A 15,313-nucleotide genomic window follows, 5' to 3' on the forward strand; every position below is an offset into this window, starting at 1 on the left:
AGGAAGCAAACAAAAAATATTGGCATACAGCTGAAAGTAGATTTACAATTCCAAGGAAGTCCCCAGTAACCCCTTATTTGGCATTAAATAACTCTCTTTAATTACATTTATTAATTTGTATCTTCCAGTTAGGCTGAGATAACCAAGACAAGGGGAGGAAAAATGGAAATTATGTTACCTGCTCCCTAAGTAGTTTCAAAAAGGAAAAATGTAACTTAGAGTGTCCTTATGATTGCTCCATGAATATATATGTCATTGTCTACCCAGAGTATCAAAGACCTGATCAGTCAGCTGTAGGGAGCTAACTATTCTGGAAGGGACTGCCATGGAGGCTCAGAAGGGAAAAGGTGAGCCCTTTTCACTAGAATGAAGCAAAGAAGCCAGGATCCAATACTTCTTACCCATTTCTTAGAGCGCATACTTTAAAACTACAATCACTGGAAGCATTTTAAAAAAAAATAATGTTCTAAAATCGCTTCCTTTATTTTGCAGCATCTCAAAACATTTATGCGTATCCCTGTGGTTTTTGCAGATCCTTCATCATTTTAATGTGTTTATCTTAGATGGTAAAAGTTGCTGTTTCTACCGAACTCCATCAGCCAATACCCAAACACCTCTCCAGAAGGCTTTTTTTGAGTAAACTAACACTATAATTCTTTATAACTCCTTTATATTAATTCTTTTATTTCTAAATTAGTTCATCTCAAATTTAACATCTGGTCACTTCTATGGGTTTCACATAGAATAGAAAAAAAGAATGTCAGGCTCACCACCATACAGCTGCTTTTCTTCCACATAGCAAATAACTATGCTGTTATACACTGTGCACTAAGTATAACTTGAATATGTGTAGCCTTTTTATGCTACATTAAGAAATGCATGAAAGTGCTGAGCTAGCAAGAGTTACACAAATAAGACTTCACGAATAAGTGACAATCTGTTTGCCCCCAAAGGAGAACAGAAAGAAACAAGACCCAAAGACCTAGTAAAGCTTTTTCTTTTGCAATTACATAAAAGTATTAGGAAAACTTCCTTCACAGACATATTGCCAGCAGTAGACCAAAACAAAGCTTTATTTCAAGAGTCTTTGTCTCTAAAAACCAAACTACTAAATGTAACCAACTGTATTCTTCTAAATGAACAGCTTGTATAGAGCTGTACTTGAAGAATTGTTCCTTAGGAAGCACTGCTTTCAGCGATACTATTCCCTTCAGCACCTGCTGGCCCATGTAATAAGCACACAGGTTGACTTTTTTATCTGCAGGCAGCCCAGGGTAACCTTACCTGGGTTAGTGTACAGATGACTCTCCACAGTTTTCCCAATACTCTGCAGTTTAACAGCTTGAAGGGACTCATCCCCATGCATGACTGTTGGCAAGCTGCCCAGAGCGTCGTGAACCAAATTTGCCACTTCTCTTACATCAAAAAGCTTCAAAAGTTCAGAGTACACTGATGGGAAGGAGCTCAGAAACACAGCCTAGAGGAAAGGGCAAAAATGGACAGTCAGATACTGAAGTGTAGTTTTGACATTTAAGCATTTAAATAATTACAGAAATTTAAGAAACTGTAGAATGATTCATAGTCGGTAGCTTTAAAAATGGTCATGTTTTCAGAAGAAGTATTCTCACGTTCATTAATGGGCTTAACCCTTGTGACCATTTGCCTTTAAGCATTATCTAATGACTATTCAGTTCTCCCAGGACAAACTGAAAGTAGAAGTTCAACTTCAAACAAAAATATTTATAATTGAAAAATATTTATGTGGGAGAGGAAATTTTTAAAAGGATAACAGAAGCTAGCTGATACGAGAACAAGTGGAGTTCAGTGGAGTTGCTTTGGTTTGCTTTGTTGTAAAACAGGTAATATAATGGCCTCTATATTTTCAATTTTTCAAATAATGAACATTTTCATTTTCGAATGAGAATGCACTGGCAGTATTGGTTCACGTCAACAACCCTAAAATAGGTTTAGAAATTCATTGCTGAGTATGGAAACAAATGAACGGAGGGCAATGCCAGAGAACAGAAGCTAGAACTGACATTCTCTTCTTCCTCTCCAAATCCTGCTGATTAAGAAATGCTCACACCTCAGCCCTTCTTCACACTGGCGTCAAAACAGATGACATAGAAGGTTAAAAATACTGAAGAATTCCAAATGTTATTGTTTATATAATTTTGCTATTATCTTTTCACTCCACCTGTTTACATGACTTGGGATGGAAGAATCACTTCTCTACTCTGTTCTCTGTTCTTTGCAATTTTCTTGGAAGAAAAATTTTCTACAGAGCTTAAGAAATTAATTTCTTAACAGGTCTTTGGTTACAGAAACAGGGGAGGAGGATGGCATGTCTGTGAGCTGCAGAAGTAGGTAAATCACAGAAATAAAGATACCAGCTAAGTATTAAAACATGTAGTTCATCAAGACTTACAAGTTTTTTGTAAAGCATGAACACTGTTAGTTTTTATGGCTCAAATCCTTCAGTTTCAATGTGGTTAAACTAAACTTAAAATGCCCCAAACAGAGAAATGACTTTATTTATATTAAGCAATATAGTTATTATAATTCAAATTAAATATTAGATTTAAGATTAGCTATACCTATATATATATATATATACACCATATATCTATATATGCCATAGATATACACCAACCAGCAGCTGTTGTTATGAAAATTTCACACAATAGGAGAAAAGGTATGAGGATAAGCTAAAAGTGCCATTTTGCCCTGGAAAAAAAAACAAAACAAAACAAAACAAAACCGTTTTCATTCCTGGGAATACAGGTAAGGACACGTGTACATTTTCTATGTGGGACATGGAAAATGGCAATAAGCAGGGCACGCTCGAAAACTTACTTGTAGTTGGGATAAAGCACTAGCTCCTTTACTCTCTTGGGAAAGGAAGAAGCGTACTGACATGAGAAGCTCTTGAATACAGCAGCGAAATTCCTCCTCATTTTGTCCACCAGTGGCAATAGAGAACAACCTTCGAGACTGAACTATATATTTAAAGATGTATTCCTGTGCCTACAAATGTCAAAATCAGAGATAATTCATAAAAATGAACCAGCTCATCTTCAAATAGAACACATGTGATGATTGTATCATTCAAACAGCAAGGGTCTGAAACAGGACACCACGCTATTTAATATTGTCAAATCTTTCTAATGAAACACTAACAACATTCCAAAAAGCGCATAATCAGAAATGTTTTTGCCTTGTCTTTCAGAACCTCTACAACCCAGGGAACAATTGTATTTTTAATGAAAAACTGCAAAATCTCAGCACTGCCTCCCATCCCCCATCCTTTGCATGTCTTTGGCTACAGAAACACTTATTGCATAAGCATACAAGACCAATATAAGAAATAGGCTCAAACTTTTCAGCTGCTCTTGAAATTCCTCTGCTTGTTCAAAGTTGTTTTCCTATAAACTGTTAACCAGGTAATAAAAAACAAAAAAAGCTTAAATTTTGGAACATAAATAAAAATACAGTTCTTTCTTATCAGCAAGACACCTGAGATAACAGCAGCATAGAAAGGCACAGAAGAGTAACACTGACAGCTTTTCCCAGACTGTAGCACCTGTCCCAAATGGGATTATTGTGTTGTACAACTCAGCCTGACTCCACACTGTGCTCTGTTCATGGTACAAAATGGGACAAGAGCAATCACACCCACCATTTTCAGTAGAATTCCCCAATGTCAGGGTTGAACCATTTAGCCAGCATGCATGACTATCATTTAGGTTCTGTTATGCAACAGATAGTTTATACCACCAATTCAATCTATATTTGATTTCTTAGACCTAACTTCTACTCATTCAGTAAGGAACATAAGCGCTCCAGAGTCAAGTGGTAGTAAGCTCCATTGATCAATTTAGTGACAAAAGAGAATGCACTGAAAAAGTCTGCAGCTTCCTAGAATTACTACCACCATTCCATACTCTGTTTCATTTACTAAGTTAAAACTGTTGGTATTGTATGAATATATAATTCATATATATAATTGCTTTCATCAATTTCTATTACCTTTAGTACTTCCTGTATGTGCTCGTGCAGCTCCACTTCAGTGACTCGATCAATATGCCATTTTAGTACTTTTATAAGATCTCTAGAATAGCGCATCAAAAAGTATTATAACACAGAGTGGGAGAAGGGTCAACTTTGCACATTAAATGCAAACCAATAGCTGTCATATGAGAAACACTGACAAAATAAAAAACATATGACTAGATTTCACTAATCACTACAGAATCAATATTACACTTAGTTTTCCATCTGCTGACAGCCACCTGGAAGACCTCTGACAAACCAGAGAACCAGTATTATATATGCAATAGAATAATTTTGACAGGGATACACAAGCTCAGTTAAGCCAGAAGACCCCCTGCCAGCATGGAGTAACTGTAGCTGTATTCCATGCACTGTTTTCATTAAACTGCATTGGTTTAAATGGATGTCTAAGGTAGCGATAAATACAGAGAGTACAGCAAAGTAAGTGATGCCTATTATTGCAGTGCTCTACACAGATGGTGAACAAGTTGCATCTGGATGGTGCTAAGGCTCCTATGTTTTTCAAAGTAATTAAAGAAATCTACTGAAGTAAAAGATTTAAAAATTAAGCCAATGTTAAAGCTTTAGCAAGTAATCTTTCTAGTAACTTATTTTTACTCTTTTTAATGGCATAAATCTAGGCACTCATACAAGCACTGCATTTTATTTGTAATGATACTGTTTAATTTAACCTAATTGTTGATTCTGCTTAGCTTACCCATAAGTGTCAGTATTCAAATTAGATAGAAAAAGTACAGACTTCACCTGTAAGCAAGTGCTCCTGCAAAATGACTTTCAATGTAAGTGTCCATTACTGGCTTAAAGTGGTGAAACTTGCTGTCCTGCAGCAAATTTATTATGTGAACCTAAATGTGAACAAAAAAGGAAAAAAAAAGCTTTTTTTTTCTTTTTTTTACTTAGTTCTTAAATAGTGCTAACCATCATCACAAAATGAAACTTACCAAACAATCAAATACTTTTGATCCATATTTTTGAGAGTTTTCATCTAAAATCCCAAATAAAGTGTCTAGTGTATCTTGAAGAAACTGATTAGAGAGAGGAAGAGAGAGTTTGTTAATAAATAGGTACTTTTGTGACATGCAAATAAATTATTTCCCTCGTATTATCTAAAAGGATAGAAACATATATACCTTCACTATTTCTGAACCATCAATTTCTTTTAATTTTGAGAGGCAACCTGCAATTTTGTCTGGGTGCGTTCTCCATTTCAGAAGATCAAGCATATCTCCTGCAAAAGCAAAATGCAAATTGAAGTTGGAAGCAAAGCAGCAGTTCAGATTTTAAATTCTACTATTACAGTCTACTCAGCAAAACTTGGCATCATTAAACCAAAAGAAAACATCTCAAGATTTGCTATAATATGATCGGCCCAACAACAGAATTTCATTCCATTCTGTAATTGCTCCACCAATAGAAACATAAGAACATGGCTCTCGGTCAGTAAAATCAGTATCCTGTAGCAACTGTCTCATACAATCTTGTTCAGATATTTGTCAGCTACCATTTTAAGAAATTATTTTGCTGTCTCTCATCCCATCAAAGAGGATGTCTTCCCTACCTGTCCTCTGACAGCCAGAAATAGTCTCCTAACTGCTAGTTTGAATATATTTAAAATACTCATCTTCCTATGTCTTCACAGAGAACAAACACAATGTCTCTAAGATCCTGCTTTATTAACAAGCAATACAATCTCTTCTGGAAAATAAACTCTTCTGAGCTAAAACATATGGGAGTGTCTTTGCACCTCCTCCAGTTTTAATTCATTTGCCCTTAGCTTTCTTGGTAATGGTAACTACATTACAGACAAGATTACATGAGTGTTTTCTATATCAATACCAAGCTTGAATGTCTGCTGTAAACACCTGACACATGTTCTAGAATCTGGGAGCTTTTTTCTAGAAACATCATGTTGGTGACACAAATAGGTCTTTCTCCTGTTTAATACTGTTCAGCTCCCTGGCTACAGCAGAATCCCCAAGAGTCTCTATTAGGGTATGACCCTGCCCATTGTACCATTAGATTTGATCTAATTTCTACTCTTATTAATTCTTTAAATCTAAGTGACTTTACTTTGCCTGTATCATATTTTGATTTTGTGGTTCTCAACTGATAAGCTCTTTCAACTACATATTAGCAGCGACTTTCATTAACAGGCTCTCTAGTGTCTCAAGTTTTACAGAAGTAAATCCCATCCCCATCCCTTCCACCCCTTTAAAAAGAGATCAATCCCAAGCCTAATTCTTCAGCTCTGGTAGTATTTTCCTTCCACTCAGGAGGGAAATTCCTTCCACTACAGTGCAACCTGCTAGTTCTGGTTTAGCCTATATTTACACCAGTTTAAAAATTCTTATTCAAATTTCTATCTTTTCAATTTTCCATGTGGCATGTTATTGAAGTCCAGATGGTTTAGATCTGCTATGTTTCCTCTGAATAATAATAAAGAAAGCCTTTGAAATGAAAGATCAAGAAATTTATTCTCGCATGATATGCCTGTGATAAACTCATCTTACAGCACATCCTATGTAGCTACATGTCCACTTTTTCATCCATGATTTCTTGTAAATACTTGCATAAAATTCATCGGAGGGTGATGGCTCAGTTAACCTATCCATTCTTGCAGCTGTCTTAAATCTAAATACTGTATTTGTCACTCTTCAGTCATATATTGTTGCTTTCAGCTTCCGAGATGTACTAAAATACCACTTTGCTATGAGATTAGGAATTTCATGCCCTATACCATTCAAAATCCTAAAATAGAGTGCTGCAAACTTGGCTTGGCTTTTCAGCAGTTTTCACTTGATCCTGACCCTTGCTGAACTCTAACAGGTTGCCACAATTTTTCTCTCTTCTGCTGCAGGTTCTCTGTTTACACCTCACATTTTCTGGCTGTGACTCACCCACTCAGGTCTGCAGCCCTCCTGTCAAGTTGTATTGAGTAGAAGTTCCATGTAATCTTGAACCACTGAATTAAACAAATCCCAAAGCTGCACCACATGCAAGTTTACTACTTCCACATTTCACTACTCAGCTTTTCAGGATTTCTTAAAGCCTGTCTGTTGGAAGCAGAAAACCTTAACCACCATCCAACCCTTCCATTAGTTTAAGCTGAACTACTGTCTAGTTGATCACCATCCAACACTGTCTTAGAAGGACCTAGTTCTTCTGAAATGTGCTCAGTACTTACCAAACTAAGAAGCTAACAGAAAGTTTTCCTCTTGGTTCAGCAACTATATGGGAACTTTCTTTCACAGACTGATTTCATACTCAAGTACCATTTGAGCCATACCCATCTTTGTGTCATTTCTTTCCCAGTTTGTTCCAGGAAAGCTCCTATCCCTCAACAAGAAATGAAGCAATATTTCTGTATTTAATAACATTAAATACATCTCCACCTGTGTACAAATCTTGCCAGAAGTGTTAATAGCAAACACCCTACATGCTATTCCATTAATATTTTGCTGTCTTTATTGATTTTGGTAGGTACAAATTGGTTTTATGCATTTATATGTTTCTTATTTGCTTTGCTCTGCGCTGTGCTAGTATGGAATGGTTTGGCTTAAAAGAAATTCTAGAATTGCACTAAGAGTGCTGAAGGATTCCATCTGTGTGTCAGAGACACATCCCCAAAATCAAGGACAAGTTATAGGTCTAATTATTCCTTATGTCAGGAATTTTCAAGAAACAAGCATTACAAATCCAGTGAACTGCATTTGTCTTTTGGATAATTAAATGGCCTTCCACACCGCATGCATCCTATTCTGTTTAAGCCTCAACTTAAGTTGAGGAGTAGCAAGACCAGCTGAAGCTGTCAGTTCATAGCAGGCAAATCTCTTCTTTACAGGTTTGCTGGAGCAATTGGGTGGAAGACAGTTGACACACAACACTAGGTATTTGTTGGGGGATTAAAAAAGAAGGAGAGCGCAAAGGTAAGACACTGACTTCAAAGCACTTATTTCAAGGGAAACTTTAAGGCGGAAAGACATGGCCGATATAACAGTAGTGAATAGCCCAAACAGAAATGACATGAATAGAAAATCTGACATGTGAATCACAAGGGGAAGGGATAGCAATGTGTCATGTGGTAAGAGAAATGAGAATATAAAATTGCCCCCCAAAATAGGCCCAGCAAGAAAACATAGTTTTGGAAATGGGAAAAAGTCAATGCTGCTGATAATTTTTTCTGAAGAAAAAAAACATTTCCAATGCCTTCTCTTAATCCTGATCAGATCTGTACATTTAAAACAGGCTACACATGGCCTACCATTCCTATCAAACAAAGCACTTCCCTTCTCACGTTTAATTTAAATCCAAAGTGCTAAGTTTAATAAAAGGTTTAGAATCATGTGTGTAAGGAAGTGGTTTGGGTTGATCTTTCCATCTCTCTCCTATAAATCCTGAGCCATCAAAATTGGCCTGGTGTAGCACTACTGCACATCAAAAGGAAAAAGCTGAATTCCAGAACTGGCAGTCTGTATTTCCCTTCCAATAGGCCTCTTCTGTGATTTCCAACACTCCCTCCAAACTGAGGTCACTCTGGAAAGCTGCCCCCTGCTACTTTTATTTCATTAATCACCAGTTTGGCTTTTCGTCAAATGCAGATAGATGGATTAACACCTCTGCCTTGCAATAGACATGCTCTATAACATGTTGCTCTGCTGATCAACAGCTGCTTACTGGTGATGTGCTGATCAATGCTGAGAAGCGAGTAGATGCCAACTTGCTAAAATATTCTGACTTGCTGGATGGATCCTGAGTCTCTGTCAAGCAGAAATTCCTCCTATATGTCAAAAACTAAGTATAACTGTATTGATAACTACTCAGTAGAAAAATCACTGTCTACTCTCTTGCTTTTTTGGGTTTTCTTTAGGATAATGAAATATAACTACTCAGCTAAGAACATAATATATAAAAGCTGGGATACTTTTTTGCCAATATCAACTGATTAGCTATCCAGGATGAAGAGTCAAGCTAAGGAAAAGCTAACTAGCGGACAGATTCGATAAGGACATGTTCTTATGAGATATGTTGATGAACACAGTCTCCCCTGGTTAGAAGGTTTCTGAAAATTGTTTGGAAATAATGCTAAAACCCCCTCCAACATACTGAAGTTAAAGAAATTGTAGATCCCAACAACTGGGAGGCAGCCTCCTTTCCCCAGTCCCCGTGATTTGAATATGCATGAGAGCTGATGGCATGTGGGGATAATCAATGAGAGAATGACAGCTGGGTAAGGTTCCCCAGTAAGCTAGTAAAGCTGTGGCCTAACTCAGTCACACCCTCTACAAGTCTGGGTTTGGGATCCTCCCCCACACCATGGCCAGATCAATAGCATAATTTTCAAATAGTTTTCAGGCTGGACATGTTGTTTGCAGACACAGGCAGATCTGAGAGCTTCAGAAAAATCTCCAAACATAAAAACAGATTTAAAAGTAGTTAGCAATTTTCAAAACTGCCAATACAAATGGTTACTAGAAAAGAAATACACAGATCTTTTTAATCCTGTATTTTTTTATAAATATGCTACATTCTCTCAGGGATAACTGAAGTAATGCTCACATGACCAAATATCCACATGCTTTGCTCTATTTTCTGAGCATGCAATAGTTTTTCTGGCAAATTTTTGTTTAAAAGAATGGGGATTTGGAAACTCACCAAGATGAAATTCCCCAGAAAGATCCTTGGAGAAAATATGAGCCTGTCTACTGAAAATATTTCCACCCTCTGAAGTACTGCTGAAATAATTGTTAACTCTTTCAGAGCTGAAAAGGCGATCAATATTATTCAGATATTCTACACCCTCTTACTTAGAATATGGTTTTTAAAAAAAAGGAACTTTTATGCCCCTTGTCACACATCTATTTACATTAACTACAAAATAACTCCTGTACTGTGAACATAAATAAGTATTATAACCCCAGACAACAGTGCAACTATTTATCAGTGAAACATTTAAGTTCCAGGCAGCATATTCATGCATGTGTAACTATAGGTAGATTCATGTGATTTCTTAAATCCAGGCCTTCAACTGAAGCAAATTTAGTCTCTGATTGCCTATTAGCAACTTTTAGGAAAATGTTTTATTGGCTAACTTTTATTACTTTGAAACTAATTGCTATGAGAATACAGAATGGATGTGTGCACAATGAAACAGACCACTTACTATTTGCACATAATTCTATTTGGGACACTTGCTACTAAATAGTGAAAATTAAGATGATTATTTCAATTTTAAAAGCTGCTTTAGTTGTTGTTAAACACCTATAATCAATTTGCAAGCAATCAGCAATTTTTTCATCATACATATAAGAAAGGTAAAGACACAATCATTCACACACAAGAAAGAGCAAAGCCAGATTTAAAACTGTGATAAACAGCTTAGAAAAAAACAAATACAGAACTGTGTGTATACCAAAGAATGGTCACATTACTAAGCAAATACAAAATATTTAGAAATTTGTGGAATGCTGTTTCAGTTACAAACTGTAGTTAATATGGCAAACAAACAAAAATCTTCAGAATTTTATACATAGCAATGGCAAAGCATGCAAACACATGTATTTCTATCTGCTACTGCTTATATCCAGTGATTGTTTTAAGTAGTAGTAAATGTTTGTTGGCTTAAAGGAAGAGAAGCGATACAACAAAAAAGCAATTTGTGCCTAAAACCAAACTGCCACAGCCTAAAACCTACAGTATTACATTAAAACTCGGCAACAAACAGATTAGGAGGTTTTGTAAAGCAGCTGCATTTTGATAGTTGATTCCAAGAGTGTTGCATTTGATTTCAATATCATGTTAATCTAAAAAGCATACTTGAGCTACTCAAAATCATTGGTTTATCATGCTGCATTGGTTTCCATCTGGAAAAAAAAATTATGAAGAAAACCAGTTTATATAATGGATAGAACATAAGCTATTTTTGAGTAGATCCATGCTTACTTGGAACATAAAAGGCTAGCTATAACACTCATTTGAATTCATCATGTTTTAAATAATCAACATATCCTACCATTTTGCGTGAGTTTAGTGGAGCAGAGAAAGGACGTAATCCAGAAGGACTCTTTAGTGGTTTTTATTGCTTGGCTGTTGTTTCCTAGGAAAATTCCCTTTGAAAAGGGGAGTTTGAGGTAGCGACCAGAATCCTGAAGGTTCGTGTTTTCTTCACACTGTGAAAATGAAGCAGCTAAAATAACTGTACTGCATAAAAACAAAGGACTAAATCCCTAATTTATATGAATTATTATTCTTTCTCTGCCAAAACCAAGAATTTTCACTATGCCTGTTGCAACTTTGGTTTTGGGTAATAGTTTCATATCTGAAATTGAAATCAACAAATTTGCAGAGGTTATGTTAAATGAATAGCTACAAACCTTGGTGTTAAAAATCTAAAATTTGGCTGGAAGCATATGAAATCCTCTGAACAGCAATAGCTGCTAAATGTGGAAACAAAAATTCCACTAAACTGAAGCATCTCGAAACAATTATAACATTGATTAGATCTGCATAAATAAGCTTGCTTGATTTGCCAACTTTAGCAATTCTGTAAGAGGATATCATGGGCTTCACTTTGTGTGTTTTAATTCAACTTGTCTTTGTCAAATCCATTAAAAATAGAATTTAATATAATAGTAAGACATAGTAAAACCAGGGCACTGAAAAGTATACCTAGATTCAATTGCAGTTTGTAACAAAAATCTTAATATGAAACAATCAGCAACTGACATTTTAATGGTGAAGAGATTATCACTCCTTTGTTAATGAATACAGACTTTCTCAACCTAATGTTTCCGGGCATATAAAGTATGTTCCAGAGGACTCATTACAGCTAACCATTACTAATTCAAATTACCTTGTGTACAATGAGTTCATGGGTGCCATCTGGCAGAGTCCTCCCATTTTCCTGCATCAGGGGCATGAAAGAAAAGCCAAACAACTTCTTCTCACCCTTTTCTTTTGCTGAAATGCATGTGTAAATAGCAGCACTTAATATACATTTTTGACAAAATAAACAGATATGATACAACATAAAACAGAATTCTGGAAGCTATTTGCAGCTAGACAGTCTAATATTATCTTACATTTCTTTTCAGATTTACACATTATCTCCTGTAATGGTTTATTTATCTCATGTTAATCAAAAAGCAGTATTCTGTAATGGTTTGGTACTTAGTAACAGCAAATAAAGGAAGCCACCAAATATACAGTTTTAGAAAATATACATAATTCCAGAAAATCCAAATGAATATGAAAATAAAAGGATTTTTTTTCAGGTGACACATTCTACCCTCTGGTCTCCATTTTAGGTCAGCTCAGGCTACACTGCACTTCTATTTTCAAATAAAGCATTTGCCTCTATAGATATGACTGAAGATGTCGCTGTTCCTTGTTGAATGTTTGACAGCAGATACCATTTTCAAACTTAGATGCCTAAATTCCAAAGTTCGTTTATCACCTAAATACAAAGCAGACTGCAGAACACTGAGATGGCACAGATTTTACTGAAGCCAGTGAGTGCAGATGCTAACACTTGTGAAAATTAACCATTTTTTAATGAAATGTGTATATGTATGACTTTTGAGACAGGGTTTAACATAGTTGGGGTGCAGGTAATGATAACAAAAATATCCAACTTGTGCTGCATAGGAAAGATTGAGCAAAGAATCTGTCTGAAACACACCACTGATGTTTTTCCTTTATTACTTCATAGCTTATAAAAACCTTAAAACTCAAAAAGAAGAAATCAATGCAAATTTCTTCCTATTTGTTCCTTATATTTTGAAGTTTAAGCATCCAAAATCCAAATATACTATCACTTACTGTGTGCACCACTTTCCACAATGGCAATCTAAATAACCAAATCTTGCTATATCTACATCACCAAAAAGAGTCAAACAACGGCATCTGTTTAAAAGAACTGCAATTTTATCACAAGTCTGTGAGCAGTCAGCACCATAGCTATGAAACCTGTCTTGCATGCCCTGGTATGCAGAACAAGGACCCAGACCTCAATTTTTACCTCAAAATCAACTCTAAAATTGTTCAGAATATTTAGAGAATAAGTGGGGAAAAAAGCCCCACAATAAAAAAGTAATGTTGATTGACCATGATGTACCTATGTACATTTCCCATTGGTTGGACTGCTAAACATCTACTAAGGGACAGCTATAATTTTAGATAAATCACCAGGCAAATTCTAAATAGCATTTTGAGTTTACCTGAAATTCTGTTTATATTTGCAGCTGCAATGTTGTCTATTTCTATTTAATAAACTCGACTGGTTTCTCCCAGTATTTAAGCTTTCCTAAAGCACTGAGTTCCAAGTAGAGCTGCAATCCTGAGAAGCTGTCATGAAAGCATTTCAGAGAAAGTTCATGCAGCTGTCCTTTTCTTGAGGTATTATGGAAACTCATGTGCTGACTGCAGCTGTAAGAGAGAGGACTAGCAGAAGACATGAACAGCACTTACTGGAACAGTGCCGGAATTCACAGCGGATATGTGCTCCTCTGAATTTATCCACAGGAATAGGAAGTTTCAGCAGCTCAGACCATCTGGGACCATTGTTATGATAAAGCACAAAGGAATGGTATTCACTGGCTGGTGGCTCTCCAGAGCCAAATGAGATAAAATCCTAATGAAGAAAAAAATGATTAAAGATTTAAAGATAGAATCGTTCACTGGTAAGATGTCATCAAGGCTCTCTTCTAATGAAGACTATTTAATATTTACATTCCTATCATAAATGCCATATGTGTAGTTCAATGCTCACTATCTTTAAACCCATAAAAATAGTAGCACTTTGTTAGTATTTACTGATTAGAAAAAAATGCCAAGAACCATCCACACTGATGAGAATCAAAGTGTTATATAGGGGGAACTGGGTAATCAAGAAGGCTTGAGCAAAAAATGTGATGTGAAGTCCCATGACACAGCACAGCCTATCCAGTGTTATGCCCAAGCAACAAACAAGAATGTAACTGAGACAAGAACAGCCCAGTCTCAAGGTCTGTAGTCATTTGAAATAAGCCCGTAACCCTGCTGCAATCAGCGATATGTCCCAGCATGAAACAGTAAAGAAATCTGGACTCTCTGATTAGAAAGATGCAAACTGTTGATTGCCTTTGCAACACCCATGATGGTCTTTCCACAGCACATTAGCACAACAGGCAAATGGATTTGTCTAAATCCTGACTTGGGGATATGTATTATTTAAATCCCTGAGGGAAAGCTAAGCTGTAGCTTTTCTCCTCAGCAATCATAAGACATCACCTTTGCACCTTAATAGCCTTTTTAAAAATGTAAATATATATATATGAATATAGAAGATACATATACACACACTTCTGTTTATTTATGTATATATAAAAATATACATACATTGCATGCCATGCATTTATACATGCAATCTCTCTTCACATATACAGACACACACAATTTGCACTAGGACTATTTGTGTCAGCCTTTCTTTAACTTGTCACTCAACAGCCCTCAAAATCATGCAGAACATGTGAAAACAGTACTTTCAAATAAAAAGGGAAAAATTATATTAACTATGTATGGAAAAGGTGAAAGGTGAACAGAAATCTTTTGGTACAGAAAAAAATCTGAGAAAGAGTTATTTGTGAATAGTTAAAATATGAAACAGTGCCTGTTTGTAAACTATCACAAGCAGCATGCAATCAAAACTGAAGAAAAGAAGGAACATTAATTTATTGTTTTATGGATACATGGTGGCGATTTTTACATCAAGGATCTCTGATTTATTAAAATCAGACAAAAAAATGAAAGTTATCAAAACATGTTCTGTGTATCATAGAATCATAGAATAGTTAGGGTTGGAAAGGACCTTAAGATCATCAAGTTCCAACCCCCCTGCCATGGGCAGGGACACCTTACGCTAAATCATATCACCCAAGGCCACGTCCAATCTGGTCTTGAACACTGCCAGGGATGGAGCATTCACAACCTCCCTGGGCAACCCATTCCAGTGCCTCATGAGAGGAATTATTATGAAATAAGAAATTCACCAAAGCTTAATCTTTCTTCAACATTTTCAGGCCTCTTGTGGAATCATTAATTATTTTGCTGGCAATTACATTTTATCTGATCACAGATAAATCATGTAATTGATCACAGAAATAAAACAAACATGCATTTTATAAAACTTTCATGCAAAGTGGATATACTTTGAATATCTAAAGACAGCAAAAGATAAACATGACTTCTTCAAAGCAATTCTGTA

The 15,313-nt window shown here is 35.9% G+C and overlaps 1 protein-coding gene across 2 annotated transcripts in view; it reads right to left on the reverse strand.

Annotated features, from left to right (window-relative positions):
• Positions 1 to 15,313, reverse strand: part of DOCK4 (dedicator of cytokinesis 4) — a 240,889-nt gene that overhangs the window by 72,050 nt on the left and 153,526 nt on the right. For both annotated transcript variants that reach the window (XM_057403708.1, XM_057403707.1), the window contains 9 exons: positions 13,540 to 13,702; positions 11,924 to 12,030; positions 11,084 to 11,240; positions 5,205 to 5,302; positions 5,016 to 5,099; positions 4,819 to 4,919; positions 4,030 to 4,111; positions 2,857 to 3,027; positions 1,285 to 1,477 (listed from right to left, as the gene is read on the reverse strand). In XM_057403708.1, the coding sequence (XP_057259691.1) occupies positions 1,285 to 1,477; positions 2,857 to 3,027; positions 4,030 to 4,111; positions 4,819 to 4,919; positions 5,016 to 5,099; positions 5,205 to 5,302; positions 11,084 to 11,240; positions 11,924 to 12,030; positions 13,540 to 13,702 (1,156 nt within the window). The remainder of the gene's footprint in view (positions 1 to 1,284; positions 1,478 to 2,856; positions 3,028 to 4,029; positions 4,112 to 4,818; positions 4,920 to 5,015; positions 5,100 to 5,204; positions 5,303 to 11,083; positions 11,241 to 11,923; positions 12,031 to 13,539; positions 13,703 to 15,313) is intronic.

This window comes from Pezoporus wallicus, unplaced genomic scaffold (genome assembly GCF_028554395.1).
Source record: "Pezoporus wallicus isolate ANWC-B61680 ecotype Strahan unplaced genomic scaffold, APGP_CSIRO_Pwel_v1 contig_7274, whole genome shotgun sequence".
In the NCBI taxonomy this organism is placed as follows: Eukaryota; Metazoa; Chordata; class Aves; order Psittaciformes; family Psittacidae; genus Pezoporus; species Pezoporus wallicus.